Consider the following 17857-nt stretch of genomic DNA (forward strand, 5'->3'; position numbering starts at 1 on the left):
GAAAAAACAAAACATAGCAGCTTAAATCTATCTATTATTTGAAAAAATGTAGTCACAAGTACCACAAATGCAGAATTAGAGCAGTAGGGAGGTTAGTGCAATTATACCTTTTTAAAAAAATTTGAATCACTGCTATGTGAAAACACCTTGAAGCAAGTCTTTTGTTTTAAAGATTGTTTTTAAACTAAGGTAGCAAACATTTTGCCATGTAATGGCAGTGTTATATGTTGTTATCTTGCTTTGTAAAAAGAAAAATAACGAGAGATTTTTAATACTGGAGTTTGGTTACATTACATATTTAAGCTTCTACACAGAATGATGGACACTTTGAGAAGCTAATCCTTATCCAGAAACATTTTAATCTCTTAAAAAACAAAGCAAAAGAAACAAATAAACAAACAACAAAAAAAACCTCAAACCTACTTTGCTCCTTTTCACAATAGTGCACATTTTAACCATAATTTAGTTATGGCTACAAGACATCAGAAGATTTTTTTTTATGCATCTTCTCTATGGTATTAAAAAAAGTTTGTGCCCTTCTAGTCTTTAATTGGCAGAAATATGTCCCAAAAAAGAAACTATTGCATTTAAGCCACATCACCAAAAAACAAAACAAAAAAACCAAAGAGAAAACAAAACAAAACAAAAAACCCCTCACAACAAAAAAACAAAGCAAAAGCAAAAACAAAAAACAGAGCATAATACCCTTTTACTGATGTGTCTTACAGATTGACATGACCAAAGTCATATAGTTCCATTTAATTTCCAATTCCCCCTTCTACAACATGCACCAATCGAATATATGCTCTGGGAGCCATAAATGTACCAAACATCTATCTCTTCAAAAGAATGCAGTAAAATATTTTTAAGAACTTTTTGTTTAAAAGGTGAAAAAAATATAAACAAGAAACTGATTCACTCCCTTACTTCATGCATCCATAAACTAAACCAAAAACAAAGTTTAAAAGCAAGAACAAACTACTGCTGCAAGTTTTTGTAAGTCCGTTTTCTCTGTACATACAAACTGCTAAACTACTGAAGGGAAAAAAGAATATAATCCATGGTGTCTGCTGATTCAAAGGGGAGAAACAAGGCTGTCATTAGTATCCAAAAACTCGTACATGTATGGGCTGCTTTTATAACGCTTATTTTTTTCTCTCTTCTGTTTTTCATATCCAAAACTTCTAAATGCTATTTTAGGAGCACAGCAGATTAGATTCCAGCACTTGGTGAACAGAATTCACAAGCTGTGACAAAATTCTGTCATCTTCAGGGTGCAATTTTGTTTATATACACTATATGTATATATTTCTCTTAGATTTGGCTGTAGTGGACTGGCCATGGTTCAAGTGGGACTATAGCAGTACTTGGGTCAGGGACAGTCATTTTGGCTATATACACATTCATAGTCGGTCCATGGCTTCCAACTAGTAGCGCTATTTCCGAAGGTCTAATACACAAACCTGTAAGAAATTAAAATAATCAACCAGTGTGTAAAGAATTTCATTGTACATTTTTATACAGTTTGGAATCTATTTCTTAGTTCCAAGTTCACGAAACCGGTAAAACAAAAGTAATTATAGCAATGGGCACCAACAGAAATCAGATAAATTGTCTGAAAGTAGATGGAGTTAACAACCATGGGTTAATACTACAAAGGAAGAACCATGGCTAACATGCTGAAGATTTACTCTCTGTTAATTAAAAAGTAGAAAAAATATACTCAAAATAGACCATTTTCTATCTCTTGGACCTTAATGAAAGATACTACAGATTACATTAAGCTATTGCTTCAGTAAACAGCTAATAGCTATCCCCTTTCCATCTTCCCTTTGCTTTCAGAACTTTAGAAGCCATAAGTAGTATTTCTGTGAATACATGGCCAACCTCATCCTGAAAGTCTCTTGGTATCACACATTCCTCAAAGCAGACCCAACTGCCTCTATTTCCCCTTCCCTGGGCCGCCAACACTCTTCTGCAAGGAAGAGAAGGCAAAAATAGGCATTAAAAATTCAAGTCTCTCTCACACTTAATTTCAGTGATGAAGTTTTACACTAAAAATAACTGTCCATTTCTTGATTATGAAGGTACTCTTCTGGCAAAGATAGCCTAAATTCTGTTTACATTATCTGAATGAAATGAACATGAAAAGTATAGAGCCTTCAGTAAAAAAGGTCAATACCCATATCATAAAATTTATTTTTTAAAAAGAACACTTTTGTAGTCACTACCACAACAAGCCACATTTATTCACTATGCTTTCTCTCTTTCTTCCACACACACACACACACACACACACACACACCCTTTGGAAACACTTCATTATATACTTACTGAACCATCTGATGCACTGGCTCCAACCTTGTCTCCTGCTGCATTCCAACAAACTTCAAAAATTCCACCTGTTCCCCTATAGCTGTGAACTAGAGCACCTGTCTAAAATAATGAGAAGTGGAATCTTAAAAAATAATATATTATTATATATGTTCAAATACTGAGGTAAAAATATTATATGGATTTCTAGCAATCCAATGTAGGATTTAGCTTCAACTTCAAAATAAACAAATTCTGAAATACCAGAAACGTAAAATGATGATCCTTTTAAACAGACAGCACTAGTCTGCTCTCAACAGATCACACACACACACACACACACACACACACACACACACACACACACGGCTTCTTAGCTAAGGTATCTTTGGTCTCTTTGACCCTAGAAGTGCCCCTAAGCTAGGAGAACTATCAAAGAAGCTAAAAGAGCATATGTACATTATTATTGAAAGATGTTTTTAAGTTAAAAGAAAACAAAGTACAACCAGGAACACTACCAATTTCATCATCAGTTTAGCCGACTCATAAATGTAACTCAATTATATTATTCCTTCGGCAATGGAAACCAAAATCATTCAGCTGCCATTCAATAACTGAAACTTAGTACAAAAATGTATTCTCCTAGGAAACCAGTTATTAAACAGGGCAAAGGTCAGAGGTTCTGCTGTGAGAAATGAAAAATAATGAAAAAATATGCTTCTGGTGTTCTGTCCTGACAAACCAGAAAAGTATCTCTCAGCTTCATGGTGAACTAAAAAACTCAAACTGGAAGTAGCAGAACTACCTAAACACAACATGGCACCAAGACATAACCTCCTGAGACAGCCAGCCCTAAGCTAATCACTAAGCTAGAAGATCACAATGGGAAGTCTCAACTGTTCTTTCCCTCCTACCTAAAATTTCTCACAATTTAAGAGATTAATGAACAAGCACGAGTACAGGAGGCCTTAATTATCTACAGTTAATTAGAAGAGAATGGAGTGGTGCCAATGAGATCTAAGATAGGCTGTTGTACAGAGAGTAAAATCTACAGGATTGTCAACTTTGGGGTTAAAAACCGACACTGTCTTTCAACAGTACTTACCAATTTCTAAGCTTGAATCAGGCTATAATTGAACCGCAACAGCACGGTCAACAAGCCAGAGCTATCACATTAACAAAAGCCAAAGGATCCTCAGCATCTACTCAAACCTGTGTTCTGACCAGACTGTAACAATTTAACTGTCAAATGCTTAGATAACATATCATCCAAGTAATGAAAGAAAAAAATAGATGTACATATTGACAAAAAGACAATTACTTTCTCCTGCACTGAAAACTCACAAGATGCATTTTGCTATTTTCAAACTTAAAAGAAAAAAAGTAAAATGACATTTTGATACACAATAGTGATACAACAAAACAGTATGGTTACTCAAATGCCCTTAGAAGTCTAGCAGTATCTTCCCTTAGAACTCTACAGTTCTATCTGAATTTTACTTTAAGTTAATTTACTCAAAATGGAGTGAATGAGTGATGGAAAATGTATACAACCGGCAGATTATCTATAAAGCCTCTGCTATTCAATCAAAACAGAAGGATTGGGAATTCCCTGATGGCCCAGTGGTTAGGACTCTGTGCTTCCACTACAGGGGGCATGGGTTCAATCCCTGGTCAGGGAACTAAGATCCTGCAAGCTGGGAAGTAATTAGAAGTAATGAGAGAGCTCAGCAGGTTTGATGGAGTCAACATCAACATGCCAAAATTCATAATGTTCCAAACATGAGCAACCACCAGTAAGTAAAAGGAATATTATTTTTTAAAACATGCTATACATGGTAACAATAAAATCCATAAGGCATCTCAGAATACATTTTGTAAAAAAGAAGATCTTTATGAAGAAATTATAAAACTCTACTGAAGGAAAAAGAAAAAAACTTGAGGGGGAATAACAAAGTTACAGTCATTAAAATTAAACTAACAATGCAGGTACATACAAATATATCAATCAATGGAATACAAGAGAATCTATGAACAAAACATACAAGAACGTAGTATATGAAAGAAGTGACATTCTGAAACTGAAGGGACAGTAAATAGTGCCAAGTAAACTGGCGATCCATTAAAAAAGACAGAATTAGAACTATACCTCACACCATATATAAAAACCAATTCTAAGGGAGAATAATATAAATGAAAAAATAAAACAGTGGGAGTATAAAATGAAAGAATCATAATGCTTTTATTTACAAAAAACCTCAAGAAGAATGAAAGAGAAACTGATAAAAATAGTTATCTGTAGAGGATCAAGAAAAAAATGGGAGCAAAACTTCTCAAGTGTTTACCTTTTTATAATGGGGGGAGGGTGTTGGAGACCATTTGAATGTATAACTTAATCAAAAATAATACGGGAAAATGATGATTTGTGCAAAATAGGCTGACCAACTATGGTGGTCAGCAACAAACAATCCACAATAACTTATTGTGCATATAATACAAGCAGCAAAGATCCGATTTTCGAACAGGGGGTGGGGCAGGGAGAGTCACGTGTCTGATATTAAAGAAAAAGTATTTGGTATGTAAAAACTAAAACACTGAAAAGATTAAAGTAATGAAAGCAACAAAACTGTTTTCTCCATTTTTAAGAAAGGATTTCTGTAGCTTTGTCCCTAAAAAGGTGGTACTTAGTTTTAAGTTTATTTCTGATAAATTATGTGATCAATCATAAAACCTTGTCCTTTAACACATTTTTTTAACTGCTCATATATACCTTCTCTGAAGACAATTCTTTTAGAAAATAAAGAAATGGTATCATTTATCTAAATAAATGCATCTTAAACTCTCACATTTCATGTCTGCAAAACTGTTTGAAAAAATAAAACAGAGACTCTAAATTTTGGTCCATATTATGAAAATCTCACTTCAGCTGGTTTCAATCTTTACTTAGCTGTAAACTCCCCCAAAAAAGTGCTCATATAAAAACGAAGAACTGAATTAATGACACAAAAGGAATGACAACCAAAACTAAAAAAAAAAACTTTTGTTTAGACAAATGCTTCTTATATTCGTATATAAGAATACTTGACTATTTAAATAACTTGGACATACCTGAGTGTTCCAGATGTGCACACATTTGTCAAAAGAACCACTTGCCAGATACCTGCCATCAGGACTGAAAGCTACACTGTACACAGGCTCTTGGTGTTTTGTCAGAGTATGGATGCAAATTCCTCGGTCTACATCCCATAATCTAACAGTAGAATCAAAGGATGCACTAACAAGGGAGAAAAAAAAAGATTTTATAAGTAATGAAATACTCTCAGCCCCACCCCCAATCTACAATATTCAGCCATTCCTAATAGCTAGCCACAAATTCCTCATGAGAAGCAGACTGTGCTGTTAGGAAGAAAGTGTTCTGGAAACAAAGCTAATCGGAGAAATGGCAGCTTCATTAAGGGCATCTCCAAGTCTGTAAACTGGAAAACATAAATGAGCTAATTCACTGTATTCCTTTACTCTTTAAATAACTCCTTTATATTGACCCACGGTTTTGAAATGCTACATTAAATATGTTTTTAACTTATTTTTTTTAATGCTGAAAAAACTTTATTGCATTATGCCTCAATTACTTGGGTTTTAATCAATATTTGATATTATCAGTAAATTATTTGCTATCTCCAGATACAAACATCCACTATGACCTGAAATAATAATAAAACTCTGTGTCTAAAGGTTCCCATTAAAAAAATACATTCCTTGTAGGATACATTCCCATTTCATAGAATTTTTCCTAATTTTCTGTCATATTTATAAGAGGTTTTCTTTGTAAGAGACTCATAAAGGAAAAGCAAAACAGAAATGTTACCTTGCTAACATGAGGTTGGCATTTGGATTATTTGTCCCTGGCCCTGTTGGACTCCACTTGATAGTATAAATTTCTTTATTATGTGCTTGCAAATCATGGACACAGTTGTCTTGTTTCATACTCCATATCTAAGCAAAAAGGAAAAAGGTATGTAATTATTTTTCCATACAAAGGGTACTTTTATAATATTATCTTGCCAATCCAAAATATAGCGGTGTAACCAGAACAATAATTATAGAGATCAAGAGAATACATACAAATAAATTAAAATGTAGAAAATATTTAATATTTATCTTTTAAAAATGACAAATTAGCTTCAAGTCCTTTCTAAATATTCACCATTGTGAGGCTTCAGGATTCAATTAACTGTAGTTCTAAGATTACTTTTGATAGCTTCAGATGGTACAAACTTCAACATTCAGTAAGTTCCTCAGTTCATGATCCTACAATGTTTAAGGCATTAGTTTTTATGCTGTCCTTTAAAATAAAAGATCTACATTATAAATTCCTCTTAGAATTTAGAATCAGGAACTATTTTGCCATCAGGAAGAGAAAATAGATAAGCAACATACAGATAAATATAATATGATTCATGTTGACACCAAAGCATAGGCAACGAAAGCAAAGCAAAAAAAAAAAAAAAAAAAGCAAGCGGTACTACATACAATTAAAAAGTTTCTGCACAGCAAAGGAAACAATCAATAAAGTAAAAAGGCAAACTAAGGAATGAGAGAAAATACTGCAAACCATATATCCAATAAGGAGTTAACTTCCAAAATATGTAAGGAAACCCTACAACTCAACAGCAAAAAACCCAATAACCCAATTTAGAAATGGACAAAGGACTTGAATAGACATTTCTCCAGAGAAGATACACAAATGGCCAATAGGTGGTGTATGAAGAGATGCCCTATGTCACTGATCATCAGGGAAATGAAAATCAAAACTATGAGATACTACTTCACAACTGTTAGGATGGCTATTAAAAATTTCAAAAATGTTGTCAAGGTTGTGGAGAAATTGGAAACCTTGTAAACTGTTGATAAATGAATGCAAAATGGTGTAGCCACTATGAAAAACAGTATGGAGGTGCTCCCCCAAATTTTAACAACTACCACTATATATGATCCAGCAATTCTACTTCTGGATATTTATCAAAAAAAAATCGAAGTCAGGATCTTGAGGAGGCATCTGTATGCCCTTGTTCACTGCAGCATTATTCATAAAAGCCAAGATATGGAAACATCCTAAGTGCCCATCAATGGATGAAGAAAATGCATATATATACAATGGAGTATTATTCAGCCTTAACATATGGGGAAATCCTGCAATATGTGACAACATGGATAAATTTTAAGGACGAATTTTGCATGATTCCATTTACATGATGTATCTAAGAGTCCAACTCATAAAAGCAAAGAAAAGAATGGTGGGGATAAACAGCAAGGTCCTATAGTATAGCACAGGAAACTGTATTCAGTATCCTATAATAAACCATAAAGGACAGAAACTAACACACCATTCATCATAAAGCAATTATACTCCAATAAAGATGTTTAAAAAATAAATTATTGGTGTAAAAAAGAAAAAAAAAACATAATGGAAAAGAAAAAAAAAGAATGGTAGTTGCCAGAGGTGGTGGGGTCACAGGCGGGGGGGCTGCTAATCAACAAGCATAAAATCTCAGCTCTGGAGATCTGCCTCACTGCATTGTGCTTATGGACAATAACACTTGTTTTGTGCACTTAAAAATCTGTTAAGAGTAGATCTCATGTCAAGTATTCTTCCCATATAAAATTCAGAAATTGTAAATGATTCACATACAAGAAACCGTGAAAAGTAACAAAGCAGTAAAGTTAAAATGGTGAGTAGAGAATACGCCTTTCTAGAGTTGAAAACATGCCTATGTATACAGGTTAAAAAATAATTCATATTATTTCTGAGCAAAAATTAAGAGAAACCTACACCAACATTATTTCTAACTAAATCATTCCGTAAAGACATGGGGGGAAACCTTGCCAAATACAAACACACATACACCAAACCCAAGTACCAACAAAGAAACAAAAATTAGCTGTGTTTCATTCACACTTCTGCAATGAAACTAATGAGATAATGAAGCAATAACATCATGTTTTTGTAACCTAGGTATATATAACTCCATGTAAATAAATCCAAAAGGTATGTTTCCAAAACATATTGATATTTCATGTGAGCTTTCGATAGCACTGATAACACTGACCACTCTCATCCAACACCTCCCTTGAAGTACTCTTCTCTTTACACACTGTTTCCACTGAGGTCATTCCAATTTCCTTTTGGAGTCTCATTCCTCTTGAGCTGCTAAATGCTAGAGTTTCTTAAGACTTTTTTAAGCTTTCCTCTTCTTTTACTCTGTACATTTCTACCTACACAATTTTGTCCATGCCCATGGCTTTGAATGACTACCCGCCTATTGAGAATTCCCAAATTTTTTATGTCAGGCTTAGAATTGTTCTCTGAGCATCAGACCGACCTGGCACCGCCACTTGCAGGACTCAAAGGCACTGTCCAAGCTGGACATAATCTTCTCACTCATCTGCTGTTCCTTGTTCTCAAAAATGGCTTCACTAGACATTATCCAGCCTTCTAGCTTCTGCTTTAAAATTCCATGACCTTTTATTATTCTTAGAACTAAAAAAAGCTCTCTAACACTTTCTAATTTAAACTTCTCTCTCTAGCTGCAACTCAGTCCCTGACAGTAGGCTCTCTATAGCCATCAGCCTTCTTTCATTTCGTCGTATGTGCCATACTCTGTTCCAGAAGAAGTTTTTCATTTTATAAGCATAATGCATGTGCACGCAAAGTAATCTCACAAACAAGAGCGTGAAGAAAAGCATTTTTACCAGCAACGTTTACAAAGGAGTCCAGGCTTGAAAAAACTATCTAACTAAAAACACAGCAGGTATTTAAGGAAAAAAACCACCAGGTTACCAAGGTTACATTTAGTCTGTTCATGGGAAGAGGAAAAGCAGTTTTCCTTCATGATTATCCTATCTATAAGGGTCATCACGTCTGCAGTCACTGGCACTGTAAAGTCAAAGATAAATGATTTTCATACAGTTAACATGGTGAAGCATAGGGTGCAAGCTTCATTAATTCTGAAGATTAGTATTATGTTGTTCTTTGTCTCAAAATGCCTTTCTTCTTTAATTTTGGTATGTCATACGTGCAGGTGCTAGGTGTTAGTTTTTGCTTTTAGTTATGCAACAAGAAAAACATAAATTCATATTGAGATGTGAATACTGACATGTCAACTATACTCACTCACCGATTAAGCTATATATCTACTATATATCAGTTTCCCAGAAAGGGTGATATATACTCACACCACAGCAAAATCCAATTAACACAATTCTCAGAATTTCAGTCAAATCCATGAATCCTACAAAGATCTTTGCTACCTATGAGTCAGATCCTTACATGTGCAAATAACCTTTAATTGTACCAATATATGACTCCCTAATAGTGAAGACAATTTATAATAGCACAAACCTCAGTATCATAATTCCCAACTATAAGAGAGACATTCTAAACAGTCTTAAAACAGCCAGAGCAGCCACACTGTGTAACTCCTCAACCCCATTTCTCCCCATTATCTGAATTACCTTTAAAGTCATGTCATCAGAACAGGATGCCAAGAGATTGCCAGTTGGGTCCCATTTGATAGCATTTACTTCATTCTAAAAGTAACAGTGAACATTCACATTTTCATTTCATAGACTTGGTTGTTCTTTGGGTATTAAACATGCATACTTCAAAACCACTCTGAAACATTACTTATTCATCATAATCACTTTAAAGGAGGGAAAAAAAGGTTTCTCACCGTGTGTCCCTGGAATGTTTTAATAGGTCTGTCTTGTCCTAACTTACAGACATGAATGCACATATCTGTACTACAAGAAGCAAAGGTGTTGTTACTCTGCCAATCAACATCCAATGCTGGCGCTGAAAAGAAAAACAGGCAAGGTTTGCATTCATTCCACATGTACTGAAATCTAGGAGCTTTAATTTTAAACCATGGTTAGACATGAAGTATGCTAATAGGAACTTAAAATATTTTATTTTATACTTTTTATGGTATTAATAGAATTTTTAAAATTATGGTACTTAAATATTACAAATATTAATACATTCCGTTTGGTTGTCTCCATGTGAGACACAGACTAATAGAAAGTACACTGGCCTGGTCACCAGGAGATGAGGGTTCCTGAGAGCTTGCCCTGTAAATTACTAGCACTGGATTCTTGGTTCCTCATTTGCAAAATGATAAAATTAAATGTGATGCTACACTTCCTTTTGTTTCTGAAATTCTGTGAGTGTTCAATGGATAAGAAGCCTTGTTTTGCTACTCCCTAAATAGTGGGCCCTAAGCAAGTCACCTCGCATGCTATTTTTCTCTTCTAAAAAAAATGGGGGGACTTCCCTGGTGGCACAGTGGTTAAGAATCTGCCTGCCAAGGCAGGGGACAGGGGTTTGATCCCGTCTGGGGAGATCCCACATGCCACGTAGCAACTAAGCCCTTGCGCCACAACTACTGAGCCTGAGCTCTAGAGCCTGTGAGCCACAACTACTGAGCCCGTGCGCCTAGAGCCTGTGCTCTGTAACAAGAGAAGCCACCGCAATGAGAAGCCCGCGCACCACATCAAAGAGTAGCCCCCGCTCGCCACAACTAGAAAAAAAAAAAAAAAAGCCCATGTGCAGCAACGAAGACCCAACACAGCCATAAATAATAAATAAATAAATAAAAATTAAAAAATAATTTTAAAATGGGGATAAAACCTTTAAGCTTAGTACCCAAGGATATTGTGAAAATCAAGTGAGATTATGTGTATGGAAAATACTTTGTAAATTACAAGTCAGACAAAGGTTACACTGAATAAGTATCATTTCCACTGTCTACTCAACTGATAAATGGAATATTGCATGATCTGCAAATACATTTTTCTTCTAAGTGATTCTTGTCAAATACCTCTTAAAATCTACATCATTGAATTTAAAACCTCAGAGGCCCAAAAGCTGGCTGGCATTTAATATTTATTTTAGCTCTGATATGATTAAAGATTCTTTCATTTTCCCCTGGTGCAAAGTGCAAAGCCTCTCTATAATTAGCAAGGCAGATTAAGGTAATGTAGCAAGTAACTGGGTTAAGCAACAGAAGCATATCAAAAACACTGGATTTAGAGTAGGCAGTAGGTAGTTGGGGGGAAAGGTGAGATTCAAAAACCAAGCACCCTTGGCTCAAGATGAGGAAAACCCTGAGGTGCAACAAACATTCCAGAGCCCTGTCTGGATCAGGTTGAGCCTGAACCTTCTTCACCAGCAACTGCTCCCTCTCTCGGCTCCTTCCCTCTTTCCTATCCTGCTTCTGGGAGAATCCCAACTAAATCAGTCAGTGAACAAAAATACAGGCCCCCTGTGATCAGCACTATGTTTGATTTGCTGCTGTTTGTGTGCATCACTACTTCTTAGAGCAATGTAGACGACCATCCTATCAGCTTATCTTCAGTCCATTCTCACCACGCTTTGCCCTGCTATGCTCTGCACGCAGGGGGCTGACTCTTGCAAATTACATATCCCAGGCCTCTGTGCCTTCAGGTTGCAGATGGGCTCATTCAGTGGAAGACACTGTCGAGAGTTCAAGGTCAGGAGAAAGAAGGTAGACAGGTAATTTCTGTGGTCCTCTCTCTTTTTAGACTGGGTCTTTGGCAGTGACTATGATTGCTCCACAGTACCTATTCTTGCCAGGCAGCCTCTCCTTTGAGGTTCCCATCCCCACTGGGTAGTTGGATCCTATCTTCTTCTCTACAGTCTTAGGTTTACTGCAGTTGTTAAACTCTGAGTTACCTCATCCTCCTCTATTTTTCACTCTTCCAGTACTTCTGCAACTGTTTCCTTGTATTATGCTCCCTTTCTTGGATTACCTGGTTTAGATTTTGTTTTTGTGCCTTGGAATTGGATTCAGTGACAACACCTTCATTTTCACAGTAAATCCTACTTAACACATTACTGACCAGGGGACTTTTGTAGAAACTAACGCCTGTGGCTGTAATACATCTCTGGTCAAAAATGCATTAAGATATAATTTAAAAAAAAACAATTTAAACAAAATGTTCCTTTGGTAAATACTTTGTTATAGTGTTAAGAAGTCGGGGGGGGGCCTCCCTGGTGGCGCAAGTGGTTGGGAGTCCGCCTGCCGATGCAGGGGATACGGGTTCGTGCCCCGGTCTGGGAGGATCCCATATGCCGCGGAGCAGCTGGGCCCGTGAGCCATGGCCGCTGAGCCTGCGCGTCCGGAGCCTGCGCGTCCGGAGCCTGTGCTCCGCGACGGGGGAGGCCACAACGGTGAGAGGCCCGCATACCGCAAAAAAAAAAAAAAAAAAAAAAAAAGAAGTCGGGGGGGAAAGGCCTGAAAATCTAACTATGCTGTGGCTGTAATACATCCCTGGTCAAAAATGCATTAAGGGCTTCCCTTGTGGTGCAGTGGTTGAGAGTCCGCCTGCCGATGTAGGGGACACAGGTTCGTGCCCCAGTCCGGGAAGATACCACATGCCGCGGAGCGGCTGGGCCCGTGAGCCATGGCCACTGAGCCTGCACATCCGGAGCCTGTGCTCCGCAACGGGAGAGGCCACAACAGTGAGAGGCCCGCGTGCCACGCAAAAAAAAAAAAAAGCATTAAGATGTAATTAAAAAAAAACAATTTTAACAAAATGTTCCTTTGGTAAATACTTTGTTATAGTGTTAAGAAGTGGGGGGTGGGGGGAAGGCCTGAAAATCTAACTAATTTAAAGAACAATTAAAAGTATAACAAAATGCTATGAAGAAAGCCAAGTATCTGTCATGCTCCACCAGGGTGTTAATTTGGTAGAGTCATCTGCAAAATGTTAAATAGGAGGCTGAGAAAATTTGAAACAGCATTCAAACAAATATACCAATAGGTTCAGAACAAAACAAAAACAAACTGTATAACCAGGTAAAGATAAGTGGAGGAAGCTGGGGAATGGTGCCATATGAGTTATGTGATTAATACTTCTGTGATATGCCTGGCTCATAAGATACAATGATAACAGATTGGTATAATCTAAGAACCCATACCTCCCTTACTTTATATTTATTCCTAAAATTTAAAAATGAGGTATCACCTCACACCAGTTAGAATGGGCATCATCAAAAAATCTACAAACAACAAATGCTGGAGAGGATGTGGAGAAAAGAGAGCCTTCTTGCACTGTTGGTGGGAATGTAAACTGATACTGCCACTATGGAAAACAGTATGGAGGTTCCTTAAAAAACTAAAAATAGAATTTACCATATGACCCAGCAATCCCACTACTGGGCATATACCCACAGAAAACCATAATTCAAAAAGACACATGCACACCAATGTTCACTGCAGCACTATTTACAATAGCCAGGACATGGAAGCAACCTAAATGCCCATTGACAGACAAATGGATAAAGAAGATGTGGTACATATATACAATGGAATATTACTCAGCCATAAAAAGGAATGAAATTGGGTCATTTGTAGATACGTGGATGGACCTAGATACTGTCATACAGAGTGAAGTAAGTCAGAAAGAGAAAAATAAATATATTTAATGCATGTATGTGGAATCTATAAAAATGGTACAAATGAACCGGTTTGCAAGGCAGAAATAGAGATGCAGATGTAGAGACCAAATGTATGGACACCAAGGGGGGAAAAGCGCAGGGGGGCGGGGCGGGGTGGTGGTGGTGTGATGAATTGGGAGAATGGGATTGACATGTATACATTACTATGTGTAAAATAAATAATAAGAACCTGCTTATTAAAAAAAAATAAAATTCAAAAAATAAATTAAAATGGGCTTCCCTGGTGGTGCAGTGGTTGAGAGTCCGCCTGCTGATGCAGGGGACACGGGTTTGTGCCCCGGCCTGGGAAGATACCACATGCTGTGGAGCAGCTAGGCACGTGAGCCATGGCCGCTGAGCCTGCATGTCCAGAGCCTGTGCTCCACACGGGAGAGGCCACAACAGTGAGAGGCCCGCGTACCGCATGCATAAATAAATAAATAAATAAATAAATGAGTGAGTGAGTGAGTGAGTGAGTCTAGGTAATACAAGTTCTTTAGGATAAAAACACATCTTTAACGTAAAATGTATTTTTATGTAGGTAATATGTGAGAGGTGTGTTTACTATTACTAGTCTCATTTTACACATGATGAAAGAGGCTAAGAAAAGTTAATTTGCCTAGGGTTACAAAATCTTTTAAATTCCTGGAGCTGGAATTCCCTGGCGGTTCAGTGGTTAGGACTCCATGCTTCCACTGCAAGGGGCACGGTTCGATCCCTGACTGGGGAACAAGGATCCCACAAGCCGTGCAGTGCAGCAAAAAAAAAAGAGAAAAAAATTCCTGGAGCTAAGATTCCATTTCTGTGTCCTCCAATTCTGATTTATTTTTTGGTTAACCTATGCATCCTTCACAATTTAGAGAGGTAACAAACCTATGAGGGAAGGGAAAAAAGGCATTTAATATTCATTTGCTTTTTTTTTTTAAAAAAAGCTTCATTGAGATATAATTCATATACCATAAATTTCATCCATTTAAAGTGTACAATTCAATGGTTTTTAGTACATTACATTAATAATTTTTAAATATTATGGTCATACATAAAACTTGTCATTTAATTAACTGTACAATTCAGTTGTATCAATTACATTCACAATGTTGTACAGTCATCACCACTATTTTCAAAAGTTCATCACCCCAAACAGAAACTCTGTAACCATTAACCATTAACTCTGTAACTCTCCATTTCCCCCTCCTCCCAGCCTCTGTAACCTTGAATCTTTACGTTTGTCTCTATGAATGTGCCTGTTCTAGACATTTCATACTCGTGAAATATCTAGAATCATACTCTAGAATGATTCTAGATTCTACTCATTTAGAATCATACTCTTTGTCCTTTTATGTCTGGTTTATTTCACTTAGCATAACATGTACAAATTCTCTGGTGTTGTACCATGTATCAGAACTTCATTCCTTTTTATGACTGAATAATAATCCATTGTATATAGAGACCCATTCTGTTTTTCCACTAATCTGCTAATGGATAGTGGGTTGTTCCTACCCTTTGGCTACTGTGAAAAATGCTGCTATGAACATTGACAGACATGAATTCGTTCAAGTCCCAGCGTTCAATTCAATTACCTAGGAGTAGAATTGCTGGGTCATGTGGTAACTCTATTTAACTTTCTGCAGAACTGTCATACTGTTTTCCACAATGACTGTACTATTTTACCTACCTACTAGCAAAGTGCAAGGATTCTAATTTCTCCACATCATCGTGAACACTGTTATGTTTTATAGCCATCCTAATGAATATGAAGTGGTTAACTCATCTATAATCATGATTTATGCTTTATGTAAGAGTGTATATGGACAAAAATACAGTACAGGAATTAAAATATGGTAATTTAAAAAGCATGGTAGACTTTCATTCCTGATCAAGATGGAGTAACAGGGACCAAATTTACCTCCTGCCCAAAACAACCCAAAAAATTACAAAATATATGAAAGAATAGTTCAGAACTCTGGGCACCAGGCAATAAAGGACCGTGGTTCCTGAGAGAAGGGAAATCAACCAACAATGTGCCTCTATAACTGCTCAAACATATGATCTGGAAAAATGTCTAGATTTTGGCACAGGGAAGAGGAATCTCCCTAGGAAGAGATTAATGAAATTCCTGAGCGGAAGAGATAAAGCTCAAAATCTGGAAAACTGAAGGCAGCTAGGATTCACAATACTAGAAGGGACAGAGCTATGCAGACAGAGAAAGAATTCTAAAGACCTGAAGTGGGCCCTATCCACACAATTAGCTGAGTACGAATCAGCACAAGTATCTGAAGATACTAGCTGAGACCTGGGAAAGAACCACTCAAAAGAATTAGAAGAAACAATGCCTGATACTCAAGACTGGGAACAGTGTCTAAATCCACTAGACTAGAAAACCTTTTGATTCATGCAACACTGGTTAGACTACATCTAGGTTCTTGCCTCATTACCAGAAAATAAATAGCCTTACGCCGAGCACTGTTTCACTGCCATTTAACATATCTTACAAGCATGACCCAAAAGGATCAAACCATTTCCAAGTAATTTAACTATGTCCCAGAATTAATTCACAAATACTTATAAGAATACAGAAATATCCAGCAACCAACGACATAAAATTCAAAATGCCTCACTTCCAATCAAAAGTAAAAGGCATGCGAAGATGCAGGAAAATATGACCAAAATGAAGAGAAAAATCAAATCATAAAAACTGACCTAGACATTAAAGCACTTGCAACTATATATGATTTGTTCAAACAGTTAAGGAGCAACATGGAAGATGTAAAAAAGACCTTAATCAAGCTTCTAGAGATTAAAACTGAAACATGTGAGATAAAAAACATACTGGATGAAATAAACTGTAGATAAGATGCTGCAGAAGAAAAGATGTGTGAACTTGAAAACAGCAGAGATTATGAAAAACAAAAAAGACTGGATAAAAAAATGAACAGCACATCAGTGTATTACAGGACACCAAGCAGACTAATAAACATAATCAGAACTTCAAGTTAAACAAAATGTGGGGAGGAGGTAGAATATTTTTTAAAGAATAATGGTCAAAAATTTGAAGAAAACTATGAACGAACAAATCCAAGAAGCTCCAAGGAGAAAAAACATAAAGAAAACTAAACCAAGGCACAACATATGCAAATTGCACAAAATCAGTTATAAGGAGAAAAATCTTAAAAGCAGCCAGAGAAAACAAGACAAGAATAATAAGGATAAAAATGGTAGCAAGTTCAAATTGAAAATAGTGTAAATAAGAAGAGGACAGAGCAACAGAGCAACATTTTCTTTAAAGTACTGAAAGAAAAAAACCCTGTCAACCCCAGAATTCTATACTCAACAAAAATATCTTTCAGTAATGAAGGTGAAATGAAGACTTCTTAATACCTACAAAAAGAATTCATCAACATAAGATTTACACTATAAGGAATGTTAAAGCAGTTCAGGCAGGAAATAAATGATACCAGATGAAACTACGTATCTGTGCAAAGGAATGAAGAGTTGGAAATGGTAACTACGGGTAAAAAATTTTATTATCTAACCCCTTTAAAATATCACTTGAAGGTAGATGGTGGTAAGTTAAAGATGTGTACTATAAATCCCAAGGCAACCATTAAAATAAAAGATTTACAGTTAATAACCCACCAAAGGAGGAAAAATGTAATCACACAAATATTCAATGAATCCAATTGGAAGTGGAAAAATAGCAAAACAAGATGAGATAAATAGAAATATGATTAATTTAAATGCAGTCATTATCAATAATCACATTAAATGTAAACAGCCTAAATATTGCTATTAAAAGGCAGAGGCTGATACTGAATGAACAAGCAATATATGATGCCTATATAAAATATACATCAAATATAACAAAATTAATAGATTAAAAGTAAAAGCATGGAGAAATATATACCATGCCAACACTAACCAAAAGAAAACTGGAAGGGATACATTAATATGAGACAAAGTAGATTTCAGAGCACAAAAAATAAAATGGAAAAATATAAGAGGGTCGCTAACAAAATGATAAAGGGG

At 36.2% G+C, this 17857-nt stretch overlaps 1 protein-coding gene across 2 annotated transcripts in view; it reads right to left on the bottom strand.

The window, feature by feature from the left end:
* Positions 1 to 227: 227 nt before the first annotated feature.
* TBL1XR1 (TBL1X/Y related 1) overlaps positions 228 to 17857 on the bottom strand; it is a 175759-nt gene continuing 158129 nt past the window's right edge. For both annotated transcript variants that reach the window (XM_060099147.1, XM_060099148.1), the window contains exons 11-16: positions 10044 to 10165; positions 9826 to 9900; positions 6179 to 6306; positions 5422 to 5587; positions 2335 to 2436; positions 228 to 1463 (exon numbers count right to left, since the gene is read on the bottom strand). In XM_060099147.1, coding sequence (XP_059955130.1) covers positions 1437 to 1463; positions 2335 to 2436; positions 5422 to 5587; positions 6179 to 6306; positions 9826 to 9900; positions 10044 to 10165 — 620 coding nt within the window. In that variant the 3' untranslated portion in view covers positions 228 to 1436. The remainder of the gene's footprint in view (positions 1464 to 2334; positions 2437 to 5421; positions 5588 to 6178; positions 6307 to 9825; positions 9901 to 10043; positions 10166 to 17857) is intronic.

Source organism: Mesoplodon densirostris, chromosome 5, assembly GCF_025265405.1.
Source record: "Mesoplodon densirostris isolate mMesDen1 chromosome 5, mMesDen1 primary haplotype, whole genome shotgun sequence".
In the NCBI taxonomy this organism is placed as follows: domain Eukaryota; kingdom Metazoa; phylum Chordata; class Mammalia; order Artiodactyla; family Ziphiidae; genus Mesoplodon; species Mesoplodon densirostris.